Source organism: Centropristis striata, chromosome 11 (genome assembly GCF_030273125.1).
Source record: "Centropristis striata isolate RG_2023a ecotype Rhode Island chromosome 11, C.striata_1.0, whole genome shotgun sequence".
In the NCBI taxonomy this organism is placed as follows: domain Eukaryota; kingdom Metazoa; phylum Chordata; class Actinopteri; order Perciformes; family Serranidae; genus Centropristis; species Centropristis striata.
The window spans coordinates 10290317-10317904 of NC_081527.1; the positions used below are offsets into that span (position 1 = coordinate 10290317).

At 39.8% G+C, this 27588-nt stretch overlaps 1 protein-coding gene across 1 annotated transcript; it reads right to left on the bottom strand.

The window, feature by feature from the left end:
* Nucleotides 1-231: 231 nt before the first annotated feature.
* On the bottom strand, nucleotides 232-27588 carry LOC131981033 (BMP/retinoic acid-inducible neural-specific protein 3-like). Its single transcript, XM_059345321.1, has 8 exons — nucleotides 27201-27588; nucleotides 26795-27083; nucleotides 20403-20605; nucleotides 13443-13645; nucleotides 10366-10471; nucleotides 8332-8568; nucleotides 5480-5702; nucleotides 232-1553 (listed from the first exon to the last, which is right to left on the bottom strand). The coding sequence occupies exons 2-8, from the start codon at nucleotides 27049-27051 to the stop codon at nucleotides 419-421; spliced, it is 2364 nt and encodes a 787-aa protein (XP_059201304.1). The 5' UTR covers nucleotides 27052-27083; nucleotides 27201-27588; the 3' UTR covers nucleotides 232-418.

Sequence of the window (27588 nt, forward strand, 5' to 3'; positions counted from 1 at the left end):
CATTTCTGTGCAACAATCACAGTTTAGCGACATCTAAATCAAAACATGCCGACAGCTGTCAGCTTGTTTGATTATGCTGTCAGGCAACTGTCAATCAAATCTGATCAAACTGCCCACACACTGTCCCGATGAAGCAGACTATCAAATCTTAATTTATTAATAAATAACACCTCTGGCTGTTTTAAGTTGGATTCTGTTTCATATTCTAATGAAATACTTAAGATCTGAAAGTTTTCATGGGGCTTTAATCCATAAAACTACACTGAAATTATGAAAACATCAAATTTAATTGCACATAGTGTATGTACAACAAAGCCTTGAACAACATACCACACACTTGACACAAATGGATCCAGCTGACAAAGGATACAGGCCTGTTTGTGGCAAGGAAATAGTACAAAACATCAAATAGTGGCCATTAACTACAGAGTTTATTTGCCTCGTACTCCGCGTGGTTTGGCTGTCTGGCACTGAAAGCTTGCAGGGCAGTGAGTATCCTGGTCACGTCTGCACTGGACAGTTTGAGTCTGTGGCGGAGCAAACAGGCAAACAGATCCACGTGTGGGGCCCCTGGAGGCGAGAGCCGGTTAACCCTGTATCGCAGCTCCACCAGCTGCAGCAGGGCCGAGTCCTGTGATCCCTGAGTGTACGGGTAGTCTATCTGCAGGATCAGGTCCTGAATCGCCTCGGGGTCAAAGTGCACGCTGTATCCAAACAGCTGCATGCTGTTCACTTTCATGTAGCCGATGTTGTTAGACGGCTCTGTCGCCTCCAGAGGCTCATAGAACAGCGTCGTGTTCTTGCTGGCTCCTGTCGCTCCCACGGGGTCCCTGATACGACTCCTCAGGTAGAAATGAACCGTCTCAAAAAAGCTCTTCCATCTGTTTCCTAGAGTTAAAGTCCAATTATAGCAGTCCAAGGGGATATCCAGTCTGATCCGCTCCCAGTCAGGGTATCCGTGCTGACCTATAGGCATGGTCCAGCTCTCTGAATGGCTGCCTCCGAAGGGATTTACAAACAGAGACAACGCCGGCTCCAGAGTGCTGTTTCTGGTGAGGCAAAACTGCAAAGCGAGTCCGAGGAGCATGTGAACGCGGTTGGACTTCACCCGGTTGCTCTTGAGGGTGAGCAGCATTCTTTTCCTCCAGGACGGGTCAAACCAAGTGTTGATGCGCACGTCATTGCTCACAAACACGCCGTGAAGAGAGATGCGCGGGTCGCGCCGCTGGAGCAGGTAGCGCAGCTCCAGATCCTGCAGGTCACGGTCACTCTCCAGCCCCAGGTAGGGGTCCGTAGGGTCGGGCACGGCGGGGCGGCAGGCCCCCTGGGTCAGGGTGAAGCCGAGGTTGCAGCCGGAGCACCGCGTCCTGTTCTCTGCGGAGCAGGAGGAGCAGCGGGAGCCGTCGCCCACAGAGCAGGGAATGAGGCCCTGGCACGGCGGATGGTTGTAGGGGCAGGAGCAGCTGCGGCTCTCGTCGCTGTAAACACCCACCTGGTTGTTCTCACTGCAGTATAAAATGGAGAGGGCGTAGTTCAACCAGAAGAGCAGAGGCCTGCGGACGAAACGACAGATGCGTTAAACACTTAAAGAACTACGGTTGTCAAAAGTATCCATACTCAAAAAAGTATCCATACTAAAACGTTGTATCCGGATATGATACTCATTTTCAAAAGGATCAATAGTTTATTGTTATGTGTGTAAAGCATAGCAAAGGAAGGAACACTTAAGTTTTTTTTTATTTTTTATTAAGCTTGCCTAATATTGTGCAAAGCATACAACCTCAAAATATTGTTCTAATTGTTATTGTTTATTGTATTTATTTATTTTTTGCACTACCTCAGACCTGAAGCTTGTTATCATAGTTGCAGTTTCTTTTTGCACAACTGTTTTTTATTATAAATATTTAACCTGTGGTTCTGTTAATTTTTACATGTTGCATTTTCTTGTTAATAAAAATATTTCTGTTAAATTTTGGGGTCTTTGTTTTTATCCTGGTGGTATCGAAAATGGTATCGAGTATCAAATATTTTCCTGAGTATCGGTATCGAGTTGAAAATTTTAGTATCGTGACAACCCTATAAAGAACACAACTGGACTGGCTATCGCAGAATATCATATTCACAGTAGTTACTTTGAGTCCTTTTCATGTGTTTGTGATTATTCAGTGATGGAAGTGTTTTGCCCAAGAAGATGAATCCTGCCTTTCACAAAAAATATGTGTTGTTTTGATGTGCGGCAAAAACAATTTTATCCAAACTGTGACTCAGTTGGAGTTCAGGAAGCAAAATCTGATCAAAATGAATATTTTAATCTGCTGAATTCCTCTTCTGTGGTGCAGATGGATGGTGATGACACGAACAGATGCACATACATACATATTTCTCTGTCTTCTTTCATTTCAACTTTATGATACTTTTACAGCAGATACTGCACAATAACAAAGTTATTAAAATACAATTACAATATGCAAAGGCAAACCAATAAAACACAAATATCCTTTTGCAGTATAAAGAACTTACCCGGCAACCCTAGACAACTATTGGATTCTTTTTTACAGGCAGAAGGGGTGTGATAAAGACGTGTAATTGGATTGTGGACGGAGGAGGCAGTGGCTGCATTTGACTCAGGGGCTGATGGATCGTGTCATTTAGTTAATTTCCCTGCCAGAAATAGCGATCAACATGGAGTGTTCATGAGAGAGGCATAAATCTGACTGGAGTTATGACCACAGTGAAGGCTGCAGAAACAGACTACCCAGGTGGGAGTGCTGCTCAAACTGCAGCTGCAACAGTGAAAAAAACACACTAATAAATATAAGCAGAGGTATCATTTATTACTGGCCACAGCAGCTTAAATCCATTATTAATGGATGGTAGATTAATACTTTATTAAACTTTAATAATAGTTATTTTACTGTTAACAAACAATGAAAGGATAATGAACATTGTTTAATATGTATTTATTCATTATTTATATTTTTAATGTATTATTTAATAATTATTATGTTTATTTTTTATTAATGGTATAATGTATGTTATTTAAAATGATATTATTATTAAATAATTTTTATATATTAGATTGTTGCACACATTCAAGTATTTTCTGTACGATATACATGTTTCGTTTTTTAATAATTACTAAATCATTATTCTCTAAACATTGTTTGGATGCTATTATAAAGTTGCAACTGATGATTATAATTCATTATTAATGGATGGTAAATGAAAACTTAATTTAACTTTAATAATAGTTATTTTACTGTTAAACAATGAAAGGATAATGAAAATTGTTTAATATGTATTTATTAATTATTTATATTTTAAATGTATTATTTAATAATAATTATGTTTATTTTTTTATTAATGGTATAATGTATGTTATTTAAAAATTATATTATTATTATTATATATTTTTTTAAAATTATATTGTTGCACACTTTCAAGTATTTTCTATACTACATATGTGGTTTTTTTTTAATGATTACCAAATCATTATTCTCTAAACATTATTTGGATGCTATCATAAAGTTGCAACTGATGATTATAATACTTTGTCACATTGTTGATGGATCCGTTGTGAAGCATCTATAAACATAATTTAGATAAATATTATCAGTGGGTAAATAATCACTCTGTGATAGATCACCAAGAAAAGATTAAATGTGGTGAATGATTGTAATGCTTTTCAAGCCTTGTTAATTCAATCAAATGTATTTATATAGCATCATGTCATATATGTGTGCTTTACATAAGAAAAAACTGAAAAATATGTCCAATAAACAGAGACATCGGAGCATGCATGCACATAAAAAATGCACACAAGCATTCTGTGTGTTGGAGCACGTCTGAGCTCAGCAGGTACACTGATCCATTCTCTGCTGCATAAATACTGAAAGTCATCTCATGGGACTTTGAAAGTGGCACATGGAGGAGATTTCCACCTTGTGCCAGGACAGATCTGCTGGGATTGTAAACTGAGAGCGTGTCTGAGACGACTGTGGAGCCGTTACAATCGATACAAATGCATGCAGGAGTTTCTTTGTGTCAGTTTGGGACAAAAAGCCTCCGATCCTGTAGCTGTTGAAGTGAGTTGGAAAAAAGGCAACCTTGGTAAAGCTGCTGACACGACATTTAAAACTGATTACTCTGAGCTTTTTAATCCGGTCCCCTGTTTTCAGATATCTTCATGTAGTAATAATTTACTAATTATTATAAGCATCAGTTGCATCTAAATCATGGGTCTCAAACTCGCGGCCTGCGGGCCAATTGCCGCCCTTGTGACGATATTTTGTGGCCCTCACCTTGATATGAAAGTTTAATGTGAGTTTTATATGAATGGCACTTTACTGTGTTGTGTGTGGAAGGTCCCTTTAATTACTTTTTTTGGTAAAAATAAATGTTCACTCCATAAAATAAAAAAATAAAAATGTAAAATAAAATTTTCAATAACTCAATGTCATGTAAAACCATTGTATTTAATATGTAGGTCTTTCCAATGTACATAAAAAAAGTTTTAACATGCATTTTTTTTTACCTGATCTGTGAGAGGTATAGACCATTGCATTAAATATTGATTGAGACGGTTAGTAATGGAGTTAATAATGAAATATAAACAATGTTTATTGGGATTTTTTGTTTGTGTGACACTAATTAAACATGCCCCTGGTCAAATTGACCCCCGAACATTATTGCTCTTCCTGAGAAACGAACATAACAGGAAGGTTAACCTGAAAACTGGAAAACATAACAGAATTTTTTTTAAGTCAACCAAGTCTGAAAGGTCTAGTTTCCCATAGGATATGAAAAAAAAATCTTTTAATTTTCTGGCAGAAAGTTTTGTGTCAGAAAGCCATATCGCTCATTTGCTCCAGCCGTGGGTGGAGATACTCAGACGGGGGCTGTATATTCTAATGAGCCTGCATGGGACACAGGGAAGGGAGCCAGATCTGATCCAGGCAGCCCACAAAAACTGAATGAGCTTTCTTGTCGCAGCTTCCGAGCTAATAGGCACTCCAGATACCCGAGTGTACTTGTGTGTGCACAAGCTTTGAAAAAAAACGAGTTTTTCATGATACACCCCCTCTAATTAAAGTTAATTAACCATCAGTGTAGCATTTATTAATAATAGCTATTACTGTATCAAGTGTTGCCATGGAGGATTATATGAGGAATTTGAAGAGGCTGGTTTTTATTGTAGTGCGGTTTAAAAAGAGTGTGACTGTTTGGCCAGACATGATCCCGTTTGTCTTTCTCCTCTCGGTGGAGCGGAGGAGCAGCTCTGCTCCTGTCAGCACTTTTCACCTCACTCCACGACTACTTTTCTTCAAGTGCCTTCTAATAAGTACCGTCCCGCTCCGCTGCGTTCTCCCAGCGACTGGCGCATAAATCATTTTCATAATTATAAGTTTTTGGGGAGCACCTTGGGTTAACAGGCAGCAGTATAAATATTCCCCTCTCTTGTTCTCGTCTTGCCTCTTACCTCGGCCTCTGCAGCAGTATTTTGGGCTGCTTTCGGCACCTCTTGCTGAGGCTGAAGAGCTTGTTAGCCGTGCGGCGAGCTTTGGTGAAAAGCTGGTTGCTGCTGGTCTCCAGCTGCCTGTAGCGCTGGAGCAGGCTGCCATCCGTCCTCCACATGTGTTCCACGACAGATGTGTTTACAGCGTAATGGGTTGGCAGTTTCCCAACAAAGCTTCGGAACTCCTCTGACAGAAAAAAAGAAAAAAAAAAAACATGAATAAGTAAACTCTGCCTGCGGCTATGAGCCTCAGGGTAACAATATCCCCGAAAAATCTGTCTACTCCTCATTGTTTGTCCCAGAAAAGCAAACAGCTCAAGAAGAGAAACAACAGCTGCAACATGCCAAGAAAGCATGTTTTGTTATTTTGATTTTCTTTGGAGGGAGGAATGCTGATCTCATGAGCATGTCAGAGAATAAACTTTCATTTTTGCTCTCTGTGAAAGGATATATAAGTTAATCACCACCTGTTGCTGGCATACAGCACTGTACACCTTCAAAGCAACCAGTCGCTAATTAGACATGAGTGACACTGAAAGCACAATTGCTGCTCCTGCCTTCAACAATGTGGAAGTCAAGCCACTGTAACTCATATCGCATGTGTCAAAGGTAATCACAGAAATGATCCGAGTCTGAAAAGTTCCTTGACGTGTTTTGATTCTGCAGGAAAACTTTTTCAGCTGTGACACATCTGCATTTCACCCAGCGCGAATGATTACCACAGACGTGCACACATGAAAGCACGGCAGCATTCTCTTTATATATATATTGTTTTAAATTTAGAATACATAATTTAAAATTCCAAAATCCCGAACCTCTGCAGCGACACCACGGGGGTCCGTATCAAAGGTGCGCCACTATATGCTTTGTTGAAACATCAATACATCCCGCTGTGGCGCTATCATAGTATAGCTGAATAAACTTGGCTTGTAACAGCAGGTTCTTCCTCCACATTTCTGCCACAAAACAATCTATCAGTCGCTGCAAACAAATTGCTTTGTAAACGCCAGTCGAAGCTACTAATCTTCCGCTATGGTGTGTTTACGGTAATTATAGCACTGTCTCAAAATTAATGCAATAATACATTATTAGGTGCTTGGAAGCTGGCCAGGCTTTGTGTTAACTGTTGGTTCATTTATGTGTGTGAACGCCTCCTTGGAGTGCCCAGAGGCGAGGGAAATCACTATAGAAGCCGTGAAGGAGAAGAATACAGTGTGCTCTTATACGCCAGGCTTTTCACTCAGTGTCACATAATCAATGAAAGAGCTCAACAGTGGTGCAGGGGTTACATTCACCAGCCTTTATGATGAGCTCAGTGTTGCTCGAACTCAACAAGTTAGAGGAATAATGCAACGTTTTGACGTTATGATTTCATATCCGTAAGTCTCCCTCAAGGCATGTTTAAAAAATACGCCATTATGATTGATATTTTCTTTAACCCCTCGGTCAGCTGGTAGGCTCGGCTGACATTATTTCAGAGGCTGTAATGGGTTTAATTAATACAGCAGAGAAACTTCTGTCTAAGGAATCCATTGGTCCCAACTGTGTCATATCTTGGCGGGAAGTGTGCCAAATAACGCTCAACATTTTAGGGAAGTACTCACATGGTCATTTTCAAAGGTGTCCCTTGACCTCTGACCTCTGAAATGGGTTCTATGGGTGCCCACAAGTAGGGTTGTCAAAAGTATAGATACACAAAAAAGTATTGATACTAAAACGTTGTATCCGAAAACAATACTCATTTTCAAAAGTATCGAGTATCTGAAGCTTGTTATCATAGTTGTAGTTTCTTTTTGCACAACTGTTTTTTTATTATATATATTTAACCTGTGGTTCTGTTAATTTTTACATGTTCCATTTTTCTTGTTAATAAAAATATTTCTGTTAAATTTTGGGGTCTTTGTTTTTATCCTTGTGGTATCGAAAATGGTATCGAGTATCGAATATTTTCGTGAGTATCGGTATCGAGTTGAACATTTTAGTATTGTGACAACCCTACCCACAAGTCTCCCCTTTACAGACATACCCACTTTATGCCAATCTAAAGTACAAATGTGTTGTTTTCACCTATTTTATTTGAATATTTCTGCATACTGGAGTCCCTAAACAGTCGTGGAGTTGCATAAATTGGGTATGATTGGAAAGCTGAGATTCTTGTGGATCCAATAAGCTCAATCTTATTCATGTGTGATGATGTAAGACCTGATAATATCCATTTATTTTTACTGAGAGCATCTTTTAAAAACTACCTCACTGTATAAACTGAGCTGCTGTGACCTCTAGGATAATCACAGCCTCATGAAACTTTACAACCACAAACTAGGGACCTAGAGCATTCAGAGGATATATAGTTGTCCATATTTACAAGTGCAAGTTTTTGTTACCAAATCACAGCAGGGAGATTTTTCTGTTGAGGTCTTAAATGTCAAAATATGTCTTTGACTAATCTTTTTTTATGTGATTCTTCACCTCTGAATGGAAAGACTTTTTAATATATCTGTGTATTTTCATGCAATCCAGCCCTTAGTGCATTAAGATCACCAGAAGCATAATTTCCTTTGACACAATGACTGACAGGTCTCTTAATTAATCGCCTGGCAGCTGGTGGTTAACAGCCAAGAATACATTCAGAACAAGAACAACATGTGTTTTTTTTTACCATAGCTCTTAGTTTTAGATGTGTTATTTGCTTCTAAGAAATATCCTGAACTCAGAAGAATTTATAAAACCTTTGGGTTTTTGAAAGCACCATTCAAGCTGACATTTTCAGGTCTTGTTTTTTGGTGTGTCGCAGTGAATTAAAATCCTTGACTCACCGGATTCCTCAAACTCCTGGTTGGTCAGCCTCCAGGTGTCTCTGATGCGCAGCAGGCTGCTTTCCAGAGTCTCCAGGTCAGTGAGAGGACAGTTACACTGAGGAAAGTCCACAGTGCACTCACACCAGCAGTCGCTGTTCTGGCACACAAACTGGCCCTCAGATTTACAGCCGATGTAGTTGAGAGCCGCCTGAATGAAGCGGCTCTGCAGGTAGCCAGGTAGGATGACCTGCAGCCCTGTGGAGTAACGACGTACAATTGTAAGGTTTTTAAAAAAATATATAAATGATTATTGAGTGTAGATAAGATGTGAAGATGTTCAGCAAAGAGCTGGGTCTTTAGTCTCTTCTTAACCCTTTATTAGGCAAAGAACCGTATTTGGTAACTTCAGCTGATATCCAAAATAAAAAATAAAAATATTGTGAGAAAAAAGTTGCAAATTTACTAGATTAAAGTGGCAGATCTACAAGAAAAAAAGTTGCGGATTTAAGAGATTTAAAGTAGCAAATCTACGTGGAAAAAAGTCACAGATTTATGAGAAAGAAGTGGGAAAAAAGCAACTTTTCTCGCAGATTCACCACTTTAAATCTCTTAAATCTGCGACTTTTTTTCTTATAGATTTGCCACTTTAATCTAGTAAATTTGCAACTTTTTTCTCAACCCCATTTTGATATCCACTGAAGTTACCAAATATAGTTCTTCGCCTGATAAAGGGTTAAAGACTGAGAGGGACTCAGCAGATTGGATGGAAGTTTGTTCCACCACTGAAGAACTACAGAACTATATCTCAATAAGTTAGAATATCATGGAAAAGTTTATTTATGTCAGTAATTCAATTGAAAAAGTGGAAATACCACATTTTATAGAACCATTACACACAGAATGAAACATTTCATTTCTTTTCATTACAATGATTATGGCTTATATTTAATGAAGACTTAAAATTCAGTGTCTCAAAATATGTGAATATTACAAAAGACCAATTTTAAAAAGTATGTTTAATTTGGAAATGTTGGCTTCTGAAAAGTATGTCCATCTATTTGCACTCAATTCTTGGTTAGGGCTATTTGACTTGAACTACTGGAAATGGACTTTTCCACCATATTCTAATGTATTGAGATGCTCCTGTTTAGTGGAGAAGAGTCCAGTTTGAGACGTAGGGCCCTTCAGCTTCTTACTAACTATACGTATAAAAGACTGATATAATCTTATTAAAATGTATTTTAAGTATTTAAAACCAAGCTGTGTGTCTGAAAAGTGAAGCCAATACGGATGTGCCTTAAACCTGCATTCTTTCTAATTGTCAGCGGGGGGCGACTCCATTGGGTGCAAAAAGAAATCAGATTGTATAGAGGTCTATGAGAAAATGACCCTTTCTCTCGCTTGATTATTTGATCTCAGTAAACGTTTTCTTGAGTTTATTGTCTCAAAAAGTTTTGAGTCTTTTTTTAATACAGCACGATGTTCATTTTGTAAATGATGGTCCTATTTAGAATAAAATAGACGATAATGTAGGGTATGCTTTCAGGCTTGGCTACCATGTGACTGCCAGGTTGTGGTAGTAGCAAGTTGTTGATCAGTATACAGGTGTAGTAATGTGTTCAAACATTATAGCCGTTTAGCCCTAACTTGTTTGGAAAAAGATAAAAGTGATGTTTGGCGTTTTAAGTTTCTATACCTTACTGCAAATGTGTGAGTTGTTTTACACTTAGTTCTGTGGGGTTTATTCTTGACAGTCAAATAGTGGAAAAAAAGACCCTTGCTCAAATATTTATGTCTTGGAGCTATGGGCCACAGGTTAGGAGGAATCATGAAAAGGACATTGTTGGTTTGGGCTGTTATAATGTTTTTGTTGACAATAAAAAAAGATATAGAATGATGCAAGCTTTATCCTTCAAGGTTTATTTTGACATTTTGGGAAATATTCAGTCTTGCTGAGAGTTGGATGAGAAGATCGATATCAAGTTCATATCTGTTCAGTGAATATAAAGCTCGTGAGGATGTCACCATCATGATCGGAGGAGCAGATTTTACCTTGTAGCTGAACCTTGTTTTCAGGACTGTGAACCAGGACGGAGCTGACTGTGTCCAGATTGTCATAGTTGCTGCATCCGAGCGGACCAGTTCTGGTTTCTGTCACCTGCAAGGAAATCAAAAGAATGTCATTTCATTATGAAAGCTATACTAGTTCCTTCATCTTAAGATTTTGGACCCTGTGCCCACTTCACTACAAAGAACAATATCTTAGTTTAGTCGACAGTGATAGTCATAGGTGACGTCATTCCTCCATGTCCCCGTACGAAGTGACTCATTTAATTTGTGAGTTTTCAAATAACGATGGCCAGAAGAACATAAAAGGACTCCTCAAGAAGCATTTCATGTCTCGAGTGAATTCTGAATGCAATGAGTCACTGAAGTAATACTGACAGGTCTTCAATTAGAGAGCTCTTCCAGACAGAATACTTTGAAATCAACTTCCCTCAACTCAAAACTTTCACATCTCTGCTTATTTTTAACAGCAATTAATCTTTCTCTTAAACTCGGAATTATTGACACGCTGAAACACATAACTTACTGCGTATTAGCATAAGTTTACGCTCAGGATCCGTCCTATTTCTCAGCGAATCCTCAATACCGTGTGTGATTTTAATGAATGGCCACGTATCGCAGGTGCTGCTTTACATCCCTCATAAAACGCAGTATTTATCTCCTTCACTCGCTCGCTTTCTCTCGCTCTGATCTTCAATCTGCCTGAACTCCACACACACTGCAAAGTGGCAAATGAATGGAAGTCAGCCCGGCTGGAAATTAATGGAATGATATTTCTAATCCATCAAGCTGATGCATAGCCATAGGAACATGTTCTCAGTTCAGGGAGGGGGAGGGGGTGGAGGTGGGCGCACTTGTCTTCATCAGTGGCTACTCACTTTAGCATCTACGTTTGCCCCTCAGGCTGATTAATGCGTACACTCTAATGGCCACTTCAGATGATAAAATGGATGATTGGTGTTTTATAGTACAGAACGCACCACTGCCGCTCCGCTCTGCTTCTTTACTCCCCTTTTAAAAGCTCGATACCAGGAAGGTGGTGGCTTAGAGACCTCGTATCTTGCAATATTGTTTTCTGCTGCTTTAAAACAGTCAGTCAATTAGTCCGTTATGGGTGATTAGGCAAGACACGTTTGACCATCTAACTATAAAACTTCAACAAATTCATTTATCTGAGTGTGATGCAAATCAAATCAACCCCCGTTCCTTCTGCACACGTGAGTTTTATGTGGCAATAAACTGCGAGAGAGAGAAACAGGAGAGACAGATTTGCCGCACCCCTGCAGCTACAACAGGTGAATTTCCTGGTGTCGGGCCAATTCTGTAAATAAGCATTTGTTCTTAATCCCACCTGATTAAATGAGTTATGGAAGTAAATTCCCTGAGCTGGATTTAAAGGATTTGTTAGCTCATGTTATCTTCAAGTGGAGCTCTCAAAGTGTCATGTATTAAAACTTTTCTAAGTACTGAACTTCAGCAAATATTTGAAGTACTTCTTGTAAACTTATGCTCTTCTGCCCTCTTTGCGGGAGAAATGCTGTTGCTACACTAAAGCTACGTTTTACGGTTAAAGTAACTTTTCAGATACAGATTTTACACAAAAGCTAATTGATGTGTTGAATAAGAATTCAAATTTGTGAAATATGAATCCAGGCAGTAGAGTCTGGTTGATTTCCATTATGGTAGATTCAAAAGTAGCCTACACCAGCAATGTGTGCTGATGGCGTCACATCGCTAAATCCAACTTTTATTGATTAATCATAGGCAACATAACAACCTGATTAAAATAACATTTTGTCCGTTTGTAAATGTAGCCACTAGTGCGTGACATGCAGTACGTAATTTACTGCTGAGCCGTGGCAACATGAAGAAGATTAGTTAGTTAGTTAGAAAATTGAAACACATCAATACGGTACCATTTTGGAATTGGAGCTGATGGGAAAGGTGGGTTGAAAAACAGACTTCTTTTTCAGTGTTTGGCAAACTGGCTTAGAGCATTACTGCTACACGCTCTCTCAGTCTCATTATGTTCCACTCAGGGGCAGCTGCTGAGTAAAGGGCGACACCTAGTGGTGAGATTTGGTATTTCATACCGTTCCGCTCTGATACTTGGCTTAAAATTAAACCAGTTTGAAGCTCCACCTCAAACCAATCATCATTTCAGTGCATTGACATCCAGATCCAACGCTATAATAAAAGAACAGTGTTGGGCCAGACAGCATAATGACTACTTTTCATATTATAATGTAATATACAGGATTATCCTCCAAACAACATACGGACTAATATAAAATGAATCCCTCTCAATCCTCACTTATGGCCCAAAAGAAGTTTGAGGCAGTGTATCTGCAGAGACCCTGCCCTCTGTCTGCATTTTCTCTTTTCTTCTAATTTTGGGTTAGGGTATGGGTGTCAGCAAAAAGCCATTGGGCCCAACATGGGTGTTGAACCCCCAGCCAACAACCCTGTGTGTAACCGATTGTCATTCCCAGGTCTTCAAATACTGCACATCCAGCAGTTGTTAGTCTGCCAGAGAGGACCTAATGCAACAGACTCGCTCTACAAATCACTTGTGTGTGAAGCAGCATGCAGTTTTCTCTCCAGTGTCTGCTAGTGTTGCCAGTAAACACAATGAAAAGAGCCTAGACTACAAACGAGAAAACTTCAAAAACAAAATGAGATCCCAAAAAAAACACCAACCAAACAAAATCTTTGAGGTTGTAACTTCACGTAAATGACCTGAATACTTCATCCACTCTTGATCTCAGGCTTACAAGTTATGTAGATGTGAATGTACGTACTTTAGATGACCCAGGATTTCATCTGTGCTCTACTGACTCTCACCGAGTCCATTTACACCTACTACAGTGATTTTATTTATTGATTAGTGTCTTCGGCTTAACCCAAATCCACCTCAACGCTTTATATCTCACTGTCCACATGTATAAATGCTGAAGGCTAACAAACCCCCAGCTGGGGAAACTACACAGCTGCATGATTCATGGGCTTCATTTCGACCAGATTGCTGCTGTATTTACAGGTTTACGTGACTTTCCACATACCCGTATGGCGGTGGATGCGATCTGGAGGTGGTGCAGCCTGCGCAGGGTGCTCTCTCGGTCAGTGAAGTAGGAAGCAGCCAGCTGGTGGAGCGCCTCCAGAGTCACCGTCCCCGTAGTGTTTAAGTTGCTACCGTCGGCTCCGGTGGGCGAAGACTCCTGGCTTAGCTTCCTTTTGTCCACAAATATTGTCAAAGACTCCTCCCCTGGTGACAGTTGGGCAGAGGGAAGGAGACCTCCATTAGCTCTGACAGAGCAGCACTAATCACCTTTCATTAGTATCTTTTCAGATCGGATGGAAAAGCGCAGTAGTGATTAAGTGCTGTGGGGGAGCTGATGGTTTGGATGATTGGAGGAAAAGGCACGGACAAGGTCTCTGCGTCTATTAAAGTCCTCGGGAACAGAAACCTTATCCAAGATCGTTGATCAGCTTCCCCTAATTGTTCTAATTATCTTAATTATATTGGGCAAAAATTACATTAAATACAAAACAGATCGCAGATCTTCTCAGGAGGCAAGTATGTATATTCTGCACTGCAATTATTACATTCTTTCAAGCTATTATATCCTGATAATAATCTTTTCATTTTATCCTGAATGTTGAAGCATGTAAAGTCTGTCTCAATACAAACTCTTCATATTAATCATTTATCATTTCTGACGTTTGATGGTGAGATGGTTTATAGCCTCATGTGATTAATTGGTGGTATGGGCGCTATAAATAGCTACAGCTGTGCGTAATGACAGCTGTAGGAGAACTTTGCCAGTGTGACACAACTGGTGAACTGCACTGCTTCTGTTCTCTTCTTCTCATTGACGGGTCTAAAACGTTTTGGAACAGGCGTAAGCAGTGACATGCAAACAGATATTCAATTTGTACATCTATTATTAACTGCGGGAGTGAAAATGAGACACATGCGCTCGGTTCCAAGATGGCTATGATTTAAAGAAGAACAAGGCGTATAAATCAGACCACCCTCTCTCTTTATGGGTACGTTGAGTCGCCTCCGGTCTGCAGACTGCAGCGGTAGTGTTGGCGTCTCCAGACAAGGAGTCAGTTGTGCACCAACATTGGCAACCATTCGATGTATCAGAATGGTTAATGTAGCTAGCTTGTTACGACTTTTGATTGGCTTTCCAATTTGTGACGTACCTGATCTACCTAGCATTCATTTGAATTTCAGACTGTAGGGAAGACATTGATGTGCAAACAGCTCTCTAGTGACTAACTTTGCTCAGATACAAGTCAGTATAGTCAATAGAAGTTGGGGGAAAAAAATCGATACAGCATAGTACCGCGATATTTTGCGTGGCAGTATAATATTGATTCATGGCCACCAAGTATCGATACTAAGAGTTCCAACGGCCAGTGGGCCATCAGTATTTACGTTGTTTACTTTTTTTCACTTTTATGAATATAGTAGATATACTGGTATCATATGAAACTAGAAGATCCAAAGAATCTATAGGCACCATGTGGGTCAGGATATCCTGTCAGGAAGTTGTGGAAAAAACACTACAAAGTTAAGATGTTTTTATTTTTCATTCAAAAGAATTCAGAGCAGTGAAGCCTAAAGTTGAGGAAAGTTTGATAAAATGCTGCAGTTGTTGTCAACCAACATGTTTGATATCAGTTCAGTTCAGTTTAACTGAATACTTTGTTGGTCAGTCTGTGGGTTTGACTCTCATTGTGGAGAAATAAAAAGACTGAAGTGAGATGAACAGACTGAGAATTTTCTCTTATTTGAAAAAATAATTCTTGATTGAATTTAATTTTGTGGACACAAAATGCAGTGAAACAGTTAAATCGCAATATATTGTATCACAATACTCACCATGTTGTAAAACACTTAAAATCGCAATAATGTATACATACATACGATATATCGTATCATGACTCAAGTATCGAGGAGAAGTTAAGTTTATGCATTATGTAATTTTATTCTTAAATAAGACACATTTTCATCCCCAGGTTTAAACTGTAGAAAAATCCAATGCGTTATGTGCCTCTCTTCTACTAGTTTATCATACTCTGCTGCAATGATACAGTTTTTTTGCCAGGGAACCAGACAAATCTAAGTGCTCATGTTTTATTTGCTTTGGCTAGTTTTTTGTCTTTTACATTGGCTCAGTTGATTGCTTGCAAATTTGCAGCACTTATTAATGTACTCACTGCACTCATATTTATAGCTCTTGAAAAAGACATCTGCTAAATGCCCAGTCTCTTTTTGTCATCTGAAAGAAGTTGTGCATCACCGTGGCCTAATTGTTCAGTTAAATACATTCTCTCATACCAGTGTTTTGTATTTTATCTTGATACCATTTAAGAGCAAGTATCTGTATTTTTTTCACATCATACTTTTTTATGCATTTGTTCCCATCTCTATTTGTGAGATTTACGGATCTGGCCCCAGTACTTCTTTTATGATGATGCAATTGACTTTTTCTGGGTATTGATGCCAACATTTTTCCCAAACTGCCTCATCTACAGTGCTTCTATTGCATTGGTGGATTTCTCCACATTTCTCAGTATAACTTTAAATGTGTGAGCCAGTGTGAAATTGCTGCATTCAGCTGTGGGTAACTACATTCGCAGGTAAAAGCAATAGCATAGTGTCCACACTGTGACCTACATAACTAACAGGCCATTAACCCATCATATCTTGTTATGCGGGTGTTAGATAGGGTAAATCTTGGTGAGGGAAAAAACTGGCATGGCCATTTTAAAAGGGATCCTTTGACCTCTGACCTCAACATATATGAATAAAAATGAGTCTCCCCTTTACAGTCATGCCCACTTTATGCAAATCCTTCTGTAGGCTGATTCCAGCATGTTTCTACCAGTTTTCTACCTTTTTTTCTGGCAGTGTAGAAATGCTCTGCAACTTCATGGATCCTAAAACTAACAATTCTTCTCAGGTCCATATTCTACTTGGGAGTTTCCTGGAAGGAACACAGGGAAGAGTTTATAAACTATTGATTTTCAGAGATATTTTTTAAAAGGGATTGCTTGGTGCTTTGGGAAAAAGACTTGGTTGCCAGCACTCAACTCTAACGTAAGTTGTTAACTAGACATCAGCTATTGGTTTCCCTTTTTAGTCACCTTATATTTTGGGTAAATTATATATTTTGCAGTTATATAATAATTTTTAATAATAACTTATTCTAGTAAGCATAAGAAGGTACTTACTGTGTGCTCTGTTGAACTTGTGAATGTTATGTGTCACTAGATGTGGTGAATGGTAAACATCTCTTTGCAGTATAATTTTCTGTCCAGCTGCAAGCTCATGAGATATTTCACAGCCCAAGACTTCACAAGTTTCCTTTTTGTTTTTCGTTAAGCTTCATCTTGTTCTTTGTCAATTACATCAAAGAGACTGGTCTCCCCTCAAAAACAACCCAATAGGTTGTTTGTACTGGCAGCAAAATATGACCCATATTCACGTACTAGACTGCCCTCTAGCAGCCCTAGTAAATATGAATGAATAAATAACGGAAGTCGAATTCGGGGCTAAACCTAGATCAGTGGTTTTGTAGCCTAAACTCAACGAAACTGCATCCTTTTCCCCTTTTTTTTTTTTACAATACGTGTATTTTTAATGACATGTGCGCTACTTTTAGAACGCTCCACTCAGCACCCTGAAACGATCATATGTGTCGTTATAGGTAATATCGACAAACTATCTATTCTGTCGTTTAGGTTGTTCAATTTACAGTCATGCCCACTTTATGCAAATCCCGTGCAGTTTGTGATAGAGTTTTTCTCATGCAGTACAAGTATTTATTATTTCTGCAAACAGTCTTGGAATTGCATAAATTGGATACCACTGGAAAGCTGAGAGTCTTGTGCATTAAATTAGCCATTTTTAAAAAAAATCATGTATGATCATGTTTGTCCCCATAGTAGCAATGTCATGTGGTGAGACCAATGTTTTTTAAAACTTGACCTCACTGTATAAAATGAGCTGCTGTTACCTCTAGGATAATCACAGCCTCATGAAAACTTTACAACCACAAACTGGAGACCTGGAGCATTCAGAGAATGTTTGCCTTTCCCCCTTTGACAGTAACTGGGTTTCTCAGCAGTTTACAGGACAAAAGTGGCCAGCATATAATCACCAAAAAACATTTGACATTTTGAGATTGAATGTCCAAAATGTCTCCAAAATGTCAAAAGTTTTTTGCTATCAAATCACAGCATGGGTTTTTTCTATGGTGTTCCGCACCAAATCTGTGTAACAAATGGATCAACCAAAAAATTGCTGCAACAACAATGTACATCATAGACTCTGTTTATAGTAGACTTTCACAATTTGTTTTAATTGATAAGTAATTGTTATTTGATTTATGACTAGAACAACTTAAGACACAGTGTTGAGCTCCATCCTTCCCAGCTTTCAGTTGATGCACAACACTTCTATGTTGCATCATGTGTTGACCATTTATCTAGCAAGTGATATCCCCTATCCCCCATCCATCAACAACAACAACAATGGGGCAGAATGATTAGGGGTTAATAAGTAATAATTGTTTTGTATAATGGGCTGAGTTACCAGGGAAACACAGAAGATATCCTGGATTTCCTGGATCTTGTTCACAGTGTGTGCTCTTTAGCAAACTTTAACAACATTAAATCCTCCCTTAACTCTAACAGCATGTCAAGGCCATTTTGTCAATACAAGTTTCACTGGCTCGTTTCCCAAACTGGCCTCTCGCCACACTCTCGTCACTCCATATAAGGTGACATTTGCACTTGCAGTGCTCTGTTCTGTATTGAGGAGAAGGATTTACAGTAAATAAATGCTTAAACAGCAAAGCCCTCATCCAGTGCTGCTGGAATGCTGGATCTATGGTGAGAAATTGGCAAATTACCTTCATTAAAACACCTAAAATATATTTTACTTGTTAGGGCTTAATACATACTCCACAAGAACAGAGAAATTTGTTCTCCCAGGGCTGCAAGAACAGAATAACATAATTTTGTTCTTGCAGCCCTGGAAGAGAGAACAAATGTCTCTGTTCTTGACACATCATCTGGGCAGAACTTTGTTCTTCTGTGGTGTCTAAGAACTATTGTTTGGGTATGTATGACCCTGTTTCCATTTAGCAGTAACATGTCGTCTGAGTGATCCGTGATCCACAAGTGGACGGCTCTAAATACAGGTGACAACACTGTCAGGACGCATTGAGATTGGATGTCAAAAACCACATTCGGAGGTGGTTCAGGCCGCATGTGTCCACATTCAGACAGTAGTGAGAACCGGTATGTGACTCTTGTCCACATTAGGGACCGCCTACTCAACTGCCGCCCCCTGCCGGAGCAGAAATGTCCAACTCAGCTGGACATTTCCAAAATCCCCAAGATAAAAAATTACGAGTGCGTCTAACATCTTCGGTGATGTTGTTTTGACTGTAACACGCCAAAGAATGTATTGTTTTGATTTATTTTTCTTCTACTACTACTACTTCTACTTCTTTTTATGCAACACATTTGGTTTTTCGCAAACGGAAATGATGTACATGTTAATTTACATACAGAGCGGGGAAGTGGAATCAGATCACAAGTGTTCCCTGAAGACGCATGTGGAGATGCAGCTACTGCCAGGTGAGAACACACAGACTGAGAGCTGTCCACTTGTGTTCTGATCACACAGACCACATGTTACTGCTAAATGGAAACAGTGACGACTTCCCAGGAGTTCTGTGGTGGAGTTTCTCATGAAGTATGAAATGTCCAAGCCAGAAAGAACTTTTTTCTTGTTCCTGCCACCTCAAGAATAAGAACAAATGTGTCTGTTCTTGTGGAATTTGTAAAGCGATTTATTCTGATCGAATGCCCCCAGATGATCCTGTTTTCCAGTGCTTACAAAGACTGTTTCGGATCAAACTTATAAAAATGATTCATGTGTACGACTGCTAAATCAAAACAACTTGACTGTTGGTCGAACACCAGATGCTTTCTTAAAAGATCCCTCCAGCTCGACCTGCTCCCTATGAAGTTTAAAGGCTTTACAACAAAAGCACACAACTTCTGCTTTTGTTACTGACAAACAGATTCTCGTGGCTCTTGTCAGGTAAACACAGGTCATATTAGGCATTTGAACAAACAGCATCCTCCAAAAGGCAATATCAAAGCTCCCAAAACATTTGAATTGCCCTTTCTATTTTGACTTTTGCTTGCAGCAGACTTCAGTTGGTTACAGGACTGACAACATCAGCTACATCAGTCAAAGTCAGATAGAGTTGTTCCAGGTGAGATAAGAGTTTCACTGTTATGAAACTGTGTTGCATTCTGGTCTGAGGAGGTAATTGTAGCTTTGTCTTTTCCATGATGGATTCCTGCCTGAGAGATTTTTAAACCCTGCTATGAAATATTTAAACTACAAAGAATTGTTTTGTCTTCAGTTCTGATATCCTGAAAGCCAAACCGTATGTTTCCTGTGGATTTTTAAGCCAGTTACTGTATTTGTGGGAGAAACATAAAGGCACCGAACATCAAAATAATCCTGGATTTTCAAGGTACATCGCCAATAGCTGTTTTCAACTAAATTTAAATTTGGATAGTTCCTCTAAATCTAAGTTTCTTACAGCACACTTTTCAAACCAACACGTTAACATCTTCTAATATCAGATAATGTTTTACTTTGCTTTATTAAAGATAGAAAAGAAAAGTGAATTGCATGTAAGCTCCATTTAGAGAAACGCACTGTTTTGACAGCCAAAACAAAAACATTAAATCAGCCTTTCACTGCCTTCTCCAATTTATTTTTTGTACACTAAACCGGAGCGATTTGATGTTTCTTGTGAGCCAAAAAAACACTGATCCAGAAAAAAATTATTATATGCTTTGTTGTGTAGAAAGCAACAGACGGTAAAATCGGTGCCCCATGTGCAGAAAAAAGGAATCACATTAGAAGCTGTGTGAATGAGGCTTGCTTTGAAGCTCTGCGTACTCCACCGTACCTCCCAGAGTGGCAGAGACGAGGAGGTGGGTGCCATATTTCTTGATTAGACTCTCTGTAATCGTCTGGAGGGTTGGCCGCCTCCCCAGCTGGCGGATGGTGTGCATGAAGTCGGGGTCGAGGGGCAGAGCCAGGCCACCGCTGCCACCAAAACCGTCCCGCTTCTCCACCGCCAGGCTGTTGACCTTCCATCGACCAAACTCCCTGGAGACACAATAACACACACACACGCACACACAGGCACTGAGACATTTGCTCACTTGGCTCAGACCTCTCCTGGTGTATGAAGCCCCAGGCGGCTGTTTAACAAGCTGTGTAGAAAGCAAGGTGAATGTGTGTTACATGCATCGAAAGCTCATATATAATACTGTACAGCGCATTGACCGCACATGCATGCCCGTACATCATTAGAACACTATGAAGCTGTAATGTATACCTCGGGGAGCTGTAATAATGTGCCTCTGATGTAAAAGAAAACCACTTCTAACTCCCTGCTTGTATTATTTTTTTAACCAAAGGGACTATTAGATTGGTGTGGGCCTTAAGTCAATCAGGTTTTGGTTGGATAGTTATCCACTGTTAGATTATATACTCTCACTTTCCCCCGGGAATCACATAAAGTTCATTAGAGCAGCAACATGTTCATTTAATTCACGTTATTTAAAGGGACAGTACGGTATTTTTTTGAAGTGGGGTTGGATGAGGTACTTACCCATAGTCAGTGTATTACCTACATTTCATCCATTTATCCAGCACTCTTCATTTCAAATTGCCTGCCCACTTGTCCAATTTGGGGGTTTTATAGTAACTGGAGGGAGTTTTTTCCCCCCATCCAATAGTTAAAATCCTTCTGTAGGCTGATTCCAGCATGTTTCTACCAGTTTTCTACCTTTTTTTCTGGCAGTGTAGAAATGCTCTGCAACTTCATGGATCCTAAAACTAACAATTCTTCTCAGGTCCATATTCTACTTGGGAGTTTCCTGGAAGGAACACAGGGAAGAGTTTATAAACTATTGATTTTCAGAGATATTTTTTAAAAGGGATTGCTTGGTGCTTTGGGAAAAAAACGTGGTTGCCAGCACTCAACTCTAACTTAAGTTGTTAACTAGACATCAGCTTTTGGTTGCCCTTTTTAGTCACCTTATATTTTGAGTAAATTATATATTTTGCAGTTATATAATAATTTTTAATAATAACTTATTCTAGTAAGCATAAGAAGGTACTTACTGTGTGCTCTGTTGGACTTGTGGATGTTATGTGTCACTAGATGTGGTGAATGGTAAACATCTCTTTGCAGTATAATTTTCTGTCCAGCTGCAAGCTCATGAGATATTTCACAGCCCAAGACTTCAAAGTTTCCTTTTTGTTTTTCGTTAAGCTTCATCTTGTTCTTTGTCAATTACATCAAAGAGACTGGTCTCCCCTCAAAAACAACCCAATAGGTTGTTTGTACTGGCAGCAAAATATGACCCATATTCACGTTCTAGACTGCCCTCTAGCAGCCCTAGTAAATATGAATGAATAAATAACGGAAGACGCATTCCGGGCTAAACCTAGATCAGTGGTTTTGTAGCCTAAATTCAACAAACTGCATCCTTTTTTTCTTCTTTTTTTTTTACAATATGTGTATTTTAAATGACGTGTGCGCTACTTTTAGAACGCTCCACTCAGCACCGTGAAACGATCATATGTGTCGTTATAGGTAATATCGACAAACTATCTATTCTGTCGTTTAGGTTGGAGATCTTGTTGAAATGGATGCACATTGTCTCTAAAACATTGTGGCCGTGCAAGTAAACTCTCCAATGCATGTGCAGCAATGTTGCGTTTCCCTGGTTACTCCGGTTCCAACTGTACCAGTTACATTTAAATATCACAAATGCAGCAAATATTAACAATGTATTTATTTTGGGGTGCATGTTTTTTCTGTCCCTTTTGCCACTGATTGCGACCAATTGGTTGCCAATTTCTTAAAATGGTTGCCAATTGTAACCCAGTAACTTTTTTTTGTTGAGCCCTGTTTGCTTTCTTGCACAAGTACATTGATACCAAACTCATGTCTGTACAGTTAATATCAAGCTACTGCCAGGAGCCAGTTAGCTTATTAGCTTAGCTTTTACTTTGCTTTTTATACGGATTAAACAAACAACATACAATGTTTAAATAGGTGAACTTTAGAGGTGCTTGTAGGCAGATTTGACCTTTAAGCCAAAGTTAAGCTAGCAGTTTCCTTGTTTCTAATCCTTGTGCTAACATTAATGCTAAGCTAACTAGCTGCTGGCTGTAGCTTCATATTTACTGTAGAAACATGAGAGTGGTATCAAGTTAACTCTCACCAAGACCATTGAGCATATTTGTCACATATCAATTAGCTCCCATTTAATAGATAAATCAAACCAGTGGTGTTCAGGTGTAAAAACATACTCATACAAACATACCTGAGCTCCGCCTAACATAGCTAGAAGACTATTGCTAATCAGGATGACAAATATACATAAAATAAGCATTACACCAATCTGTTGGCATATTTATGTCTTAATTTTTCTCCTTAAGAGAAGTATATGGATATATATCGGGGGCAAATGAATGGGAAAACCTGAATAAAATTGTGGAGAAGCATACGAAGTGCAGATGCTTTTGTGGATGCTCACTGAATGGTTTGGTGAAAATTATGTGAATAAAAATGTTTTGGACCAACGCGTAAAACAATTATCTCCACCACCATCTCCGAAAATGAAATAAACTATCATTTTCACATCTATTTGGTGATGTCTGTGATGCCATATGTCCTTTTGTTATATCTGGCTCGGTTTGTTTTCCTCACCGTCTGCTGTAAGCAGGTGCTTTCATTGACATCAAGAGATTAAACTTCAAGTTGTTTTTTCCATAATTTGTCACCCAGATTCATATTTCCCAACCAAAATCCTAATTTCTATTTATTTTTAAATTCCCTGAGCTACTCCACAATATTTCCACCTCGTGCCTGGTGGGGAATCTTTGTTATTTGTCAGTGTTCTCTGAACAAGCTTGTCACGGCTTTAAATAACTCCTGCGCGGATAAAACAGAACTTATTGTAATGCAGCGCTGCGACTCCCACAGCTCCTGAAAGATGTAAAACCAAAATAAAGTCCCACATCATCGGCTGCCATCATTTGTTATCTCGTGCCCTTTGGACACAAGTCTCGCTGAACTCTCGCTATTCACAAACCGTCTGGGAGATACCGTTGTTACTTCTGTCTCTGTATCTCCCTCCCTCCGTTGCATCAGTTAATGTCTACCTCCCCCACCGCGCTGCCTGCTGCTCTGTGTACCTCCCTCTCCTTCTGGGAGGCAATCAAATCACTGCCATGAGAAAAATGATCGGCAGCGAAATAATTGGGGAACCGGGACAGTGTGGAGTGTGTCATTACAGCCAATCATCATAACGAGGGGACAGGCTGAGTGTCCGTCCCTGATGGACAGATGGGCGTTGTGGTTCCAGCCCAGGGTTTAGCCTTCAGCTATTTCATCAGCATGCACATATGGCAAACAGAGGGGTGTTTGCTGTAAGAACTCATCTATCTAAACATGACGGCATACTGTATGTACTGTAAGCAATCAATAATGTTGAATCTAGTTCCTAGGAGGGAAAACATTATAAAAGAAGCAGTGAGGAGCAAATCATCAGCATAATCACATGCTGCTGCATGACTGACAGCCACAAGATGATCATGTTGGTGTTTCAGTTATTACAGAGGTCAGAGGGACAGAATGGCAGTTTAGCCTCCGGGCTATTTGAAAAATACTGAGCATCTGCAACTCTGTAGGGACTCGTAAGATATAGCAAAGACGTATTTCTGAGAATTAATTTTTATTCTGTTCCGGATGTTATCTTGGAAAGGCATAGGTCAAAACAGGCAAATGAACTGACATCTGCTTGACATCAACTCCTCTGTCAGTTATCATCTTGTTACATTTTTTATCCAAAGTTGGGGCTCATTTCCGAGTCTTCCTCAAATTCCTTAATCCCTAATCCTTAAAACAGCCTTTGGGTTAGAAATGTGAGCAGGCAGTTTACAGGTCGCAGTATCGACTGCTTCAGGGTAAAAGACCCTCGAGCGGTAAGACGTCAGTGAGTCAATACAGATGGCTGCCCGCCTTCGACAGTCCAAGCTGTCCGCTCCTTTGTCACTTTCAATGATTTTCACTAATTATGGAAGGGGTTTGGAGAAGAAGAAGCCTGAAGTCAGGGGGGCATTGGGACATGTGTGCAGCCAGTCTATTGAAAAAATGCAGCTGTCTCTAAGAGATAAACACCAGAGTCTGAAAGATTCCACAACGGAGATAATGGACCAGTTGATTCGTGCACCTACAGATACACACCATGAAGTATTTCTTTTGAAAAAGATGCTTGGGCCTTGAGGCATTGATAAGTCACCTAGATGCTAAATATCATGCATTTCGAATGCTATCAGCCCATTAAATAGCCATTATCAGTTTTTACCAGTGGCATTATAATGCTTCAGGCAGAGAACATTGCAGCTACCCACACGCTGTGAAACAGTTTCAAACATGTGGTTAATGTTATGAATTGAAACACAACTACTTGGTTAGGTTTAGGAAAGATCGGTGGTTTGGATTAAAATGAGTCATGCTGCTCTCATGTTATTCCTAAGAAAAGTAATGTGCAGGATTTTGCAGTTATGCCATGATATTGTGCCCGATTTTGTAGCATACAGTCGACAGACTTTGACACCGGTATTTGTATTCTGTTGGGAACGTATTTACTCATGTTGTACACCACCGAGTAACTAGCCACAAGTTTTTTCTTTGCATAAACGTAACTAAGTCGGTCTGTGTTAAAATGTTACCAACTTGTTTTAACATCAATCATTACACATTTATTTTGAAGAATATTGCACAATCCACGTTGCACAAGTTTACGTAACAAATCATACGAACCCCATACATGAGAATACTCTAACTAGGAAGGCATACATTTGTTATGAAACGTAGGTCCTGCACATAAGTTAACTTCCAACTAACTTTAACATAAGTTCAAATAAGTCAATGTGTTGACTTTTGGTTTCATAAGGGACACACGCAGTGGTCACGTGTTTGTTACGAATACAAATACGAAAACTTTATTATCCACTGAGTGGAAATTCCTCTTTGGTTTCACCATAGACATGTCTCAAAACAAACAGAATAAATAGTAAGTATGTTACTTATGTGACGTAATTTATGTACATTGTGTATGTTAAGTTAACATACATAGATACATTAAAATAAGTAAACATACCGACTTTTGATTTCACACGTATACGTGTCACGTGACACGTATCTCCAGGGTCAGACTCCTGTGTTTGTTTGACCTCCTCCATATGTGGACTTTACCGTTCTTTATACTACTTCGTCTGACCTCCTACTTTGCTCTGGTCACAAATACTTAAAACCTTCCTGGGGTGATCCAGCCTAGCCATAGATGATAACGCCCTACTGAGCCAAATAGGAGGTAGACTAGGTTCATACCACCTCACATCTATACTCCCTTTGACAACTGATAACGGCCATTTAATCAGCTGATAACATTCAAAGCAGGTCCTCAATTTCATGAAAACTGCACCAATAAACACAAGAACCAACTTCACAAAAATGCCTCCTCTCAGCAGGATAAACATCACTCAGTATATACACCCTAACTGTGGATAGACCAACAGAATATGAACAGACACAGACTTTTGATTAAAAAGAACAAGCATACGTAATAACCAATATATCTAATTCAGACCCATATTATTGCATTTGTGTAACTTCAACGCTGACAGGAATGTATCTATCAATGTGCTATACAGTTGAGACACAGCAAGAATACAGCATATTTCATATTAAGGATACTTGTGAGGATCATTCAGACAAAAGCAGCAGCAGCAGCAGCAGTGAAGTGCAGCTCAGGGACACTGCAGGAAGTCACTAAAAAGATGTAACTGTCCACACACATTCAGGGGATTAACTCCTCCTGTATAGTCAAATGTCAAACCCTGAAGCAAAAACCAAAGCAAGGAATAAATCATAAATTGCTGCTATTCACATGACTGATCAGTTTTCACTCAGAGTATTTAAAGGCTTGAGCAAAGGGCACACTTTGCATCGCTACAGTGGTTCTTCAGATTCGCTCATCAGCTTGCAACTAATTCAGTGCAGGTGTTGATACCTGAGAGGGCAATCTTGAGAGTGTGCAGGTTTTTCAATCCAAACACTACAGCAGCTGCTTTCGCTGATTAGTTCCTATCTGGCTCAAAGTGCTCATCAGTGAAATGATCCAGAGGCAGGATGGGTGTGATGAAAACCTGCACACCTGAATGAAACATATCTATACATACAGCACACACAGATCTCTCCACCCGTCTCACCTGTAGATCTTGTATCTGGTGCTGAAGCCTTGCTGGTACCTCTCCGCAGCCTCCGTGAACTCCAGGGACTGGTGGAAGGGCCCTTTATCGGACAGCAGCCAGCCCAGGGAGCCGGGGGCGCCGTCGCTTTGTCCGGCGGCGGCTGCGGCTCCACCTGCCCCGGAGGTCCAGCAGCAGCAGCAGCAGAGCCAGAGGCTGAGAGCCGCCCCCTCCCATAGCAGAGACAGCCGCTTATGACTGATTCTCTGACAGCTCATGCTTCACCCAGCGACACCTCATTCTCTCCGGACTGGGGAAGAGGAGTGAGACAGTTTCACACATATTTTAGGGGATGAGAAAGTAGTGCGCGGCGCGAGTTAAATCGATCAAATGTGTTATGATGAATTTAAAAAAAAAAGACACTTACCTGATTTGCAATAGAAATGCGCTCTCAAGAATAAGTGAACTCTATCTTGCGAGAGCTGCGACTAAAACCTCTCCAGTTCAGCGATCCGTGCAAATTCATTAACGCGTGACGAGTCCTTTTTTTTTTTTCTTTCTTTCTACTCCAACTTGATTCCCGCAACTTTTATTTCGGGAGACGATCCGTGCATGCAGCCGCTCCACGGGCTCGAGTCACGGACGCACGAGGAGTTCATTCCGCTGTTGGCGTCCGTGCGCTCAGTGATATTTCCAGAGGTTGAATGCAAAAGGTACATTTCCCCATCCTGAGCGGAGTCCCTTTAACGCACCGCGTGATCCTTAAAGTTATTCTTCTAAAATTCTTGATAAATGTTGCGTGTGAGCTGTTATTA